This window comes from Dipodomys ordii, unplaced genomic scaffold (assembly GCF_000151885.1).
Source record: "Dipodomys ordii isolate 6190 unplaced genomic scaffold, Dord_2.0 Scaffold74, whole genome shotgun sequence".
Classification (NCBI taxonomy): domain Eukaryota; kingdom Metazoa; phylum Chordata; class Mammalia; order Rodentia; family Heteromyidae; genus Dipodomys; species Dipodomys ordii.
Window position 1 is genome coordinate 6,123,442 of NW_012267290.1, and position 3,109 is coordinate 6,126,550.

General features: G+C 53.0%; 1 protein-coding gene across 1 annotated transcript in view; it reads left to right on the forward strand.

The window, feature by feature from the left end:
- Positions 1–880: 880 nt before the first annotated feature.
- Positions 881–3,109, forward strand: part of Tdrp (testis development related protein) — a 9,761-nt gene continuing 7,532 nt past the window's right edge. The window contains exons 1-2 of the mRNA XM_013024219.1: positions 881–966; positions 1,102–1,288. Coding sequence (XP_012879673.1) covers positions 881–966; positions 1,102–1,288 — 273 coding nt within the window. The remainder of the gene's footprint in view (positions 967–1,101; positions 1,289–3,109) is intronic.

Below are 3,109 nucleotides of genomic sequence, written 5' to 3' on the forward strand. Positions count from 1 at the left end.
TAAAAGTTAATTTTTATTTCAATAAATTGCTTTGTTTAAAAATTTGATATGTAAGCCGGGTGCCAGTATTTCCAGTTAACCAGCAAAAATCTCGATGTAGAGGTATGGCTCATTGGCAGAGGACAAAGCCAGACAAGAGGCCCTGAGTTCCAGCCTCAGTGCACGTGCTCACACTCACACACACACACACACACACACACACACACACACCATGTGTGAAATGTTTTCCTCACGACAAATAAGTAATTGTCATTACTAGCAACTGGCCATTTAGTTTTCAAATAGATTTACTTCAAAAGGATGTGAGGTAGAACACTGTGAAGTGGGAAATGACTTAGAGGAGAGCTATCAAACTCTGTGTGGATTACCGGGATCTGAGTCCAACATGTATGTAAGAAGAGAACCAAGTTGCCCATCCTAGCAATTGGCTTGTCCCTGCTTGTGAGTGCAGGTTTATGATGTGCCACTGGGAGCTTTGAGATAAGCAATAGAGGTGAAGCGGCTAACTCAGACTGTGAACTGGCAGTCTGTCTGCACCAGTGGCTTCTCCTGGTCCACGGGCTGATTGGGGTGGGTGGGTGCATGCTGCTGCAGGGTCTGTGGCAGGGCCGCAGTCTCCTGGACAACTAGTTCTCAGCTTGTGTGCTGAGTGCCCCCTCTGCTAGCCCCCACCTCCCCCACCCTCTCTGCTGCACTCCTGTTAAACGAGAAAGAATGAAGGAAAAGAAAATATCATCTCAGTGTGCACGTGGACTACGTGCATTAAGGCCGCAGTGGAGCCTTCTCAGGCCCTCCCCCACTGTGCTGGGAAGATGTATGTTACAGAAGTCCTGGAGGTCAGGCACCTCCGAGAGCCGAGTGTACCTCCTTAGAGACAGAAATGTCTGGGACCCTGACAGCCAGTGTCTCTATGGCAGACACATCGGGCAAAGGCCTTGATAGCTCCAAGTTGCCCATGTTTGCTAGGTACCATAAACACGTGCTGTGAGGTATGTTAGCACTGCACACAGCTGGAGGGGACAGGAAATGCATGTTGTGCATGGCTCTGCACTCTGTGGGCCCAAATGCCATGTGTGTAGGGCGTGGTGCTGGCCCCTGCAGGCCTGGACATCATGTGCAGGGACCTGGACACCGTGTGCACAAGACCTGGACACCGTGTGCACCGGACCTGGACGCCGTGTGCACGGGACCTGGACGCCGTGTGCACGGGACCTGGACGCCGTGTGCACAGGACCTGGACGCCGTGTTCATGGTGCTGGCCCCTGCGGGCCTGGACACCGTGTGCATGGTGCTGTTTAATAATTCCACAAAAGGAAATCTCTTTTCAGTGTCTGCCGTTTGTAGCCTTCTTCTTCATGGAGGTTCTGGGTAAGTGCTTTCTGTGGATTACAGATAGATCTACTTTCTAAAGAGGTTGAGCTGGGAGGATTGCAAGCATGTCTGCCACTTGGTTATCATTTTTCCCTTTACACTTTCCTATAGAGCAGAATTCTAGACAGCCATTTCCACCAGTGTCATGCTCTGTTTCAAGGGGATCTTCCCTGCCACCTCCTGCTCCTCTCCTTGGGGCTCCGGCCTTCACCAGTACAAAGTGCAGTGTGGGTCTTGGAGAAGCTTCTGTTCTGTCTTGGTGTTGGCTCTGAGCACAGCCCCATCTGTCGTTAGCTCCCAGCCATTCTTGTGCATCTTGTTGGACAGGTTGATGTCATGTCGCTGCCCTGAGATCTTCTGGGGTCTGCTTTGCTTTGCTCTTCCCTCTTGCTGTTGCTGTCCGTGGTCCTCTTCTGACACACTTACATCTGCTCAGCGATAGCTCACCTTCCTGTCCTCTGCCCGCCCCTGCCTCTGGATGAGGACGGCCGGCCACTGTCCACACTGCGGCGGGCGTTTGGCCCACAGGAGCCTTCCTGACTGGCAGAGCCACCTCAGGGTAGGCTGTCGGCTGCAGGGAGGCTGAGGGAGGAGGCCTGGTCATGTGGTGCTGAAGGTGCTCTGGCACATTTGACTTGGGGTGTGGGTGCTCCTGAGCCAGTGTTACCACTGGAAGCACTCTGCCTTTCTGCTGTGCTTCAGGAGGACTGAGAAGGCATCTCTCATCTCTTTCTGCTGTTGGCCTTTGGTGAGACGCACTGTGGTCACCAGTGCTTCCTGGCCGAAGCACGGGTGTGTCCACTGAGAGACGTGTGCAGCCTGGGGTGTCCACGGAGAGATGTGTGCATGTGCAAGAGTGCTAGAACATGGGTCTTGCCTGCGACTCCCCAGGTCTTCAATTCTTCTCCATAGTGAAGACTTACCTTCCCTAGACCCCATGGGACAGGAGGTGTCAGATGAGAGCACACACGTGACCGCACACAGGACCCAGCCTGACCGTCAGGCCCCAGAGCTGTTGGACATCAGGTGTCTTTCCAGGTTCCACATCAGAATCCCCAGCCCCTGGTTTGCCTGAGGATCTCAACTGGCTGCTGAGTGTGTGTGAGAGAGAGAGAGAGAGAGAAAGAGAGAGAGAGAGATCCTAGACATGGGGATTGATGTGAGTCAGAGTACCATGGTAGTTGGTTTTGTGTTTGTATATGTGGGAGGGAGAGAGGTGGGAAGAGGGAAGCGAGACTGTGGTGTATGCCAGTGTCTCCAATGGTCCCTATTGGTGGGCAGGAGCTGGAGGGGCAGCCCCTCCTGTGCGGGCCCAGCGCGGCCTCCATGCCTGCTCCGAAAGGCCAGTGGTAGGAGACATTGCTCTGCCATCCTTTGCACTCATGCTTCTGAGCTGGACAAAGTCTCACGAGCAATTTCTCAGTAGTTTGATACATCTGTCTGAGAAAAGTGCTTTGGATTTGGTTTCACAACTGACCCAGATGCCTGAATCTCTCCACAGTAGCCATTTTCTCGATAACTTGAGTGACTGATTACACATAAAGTTGTCAGAGCTCTTGGACAGGCACCTCCCTGCTGCTTCTTGCATCCTGTCAGATGCCACATGGCTGCAAGTGGACAGCACAGTACATCTTACCTGTGGCCTGGCAGTGATGGACTCACGGTGACAATCACGTCACGTACAGAACAGGACGCTGGCAGTGATGGACTCACGGTGACAATCACGTCACGTACAGAA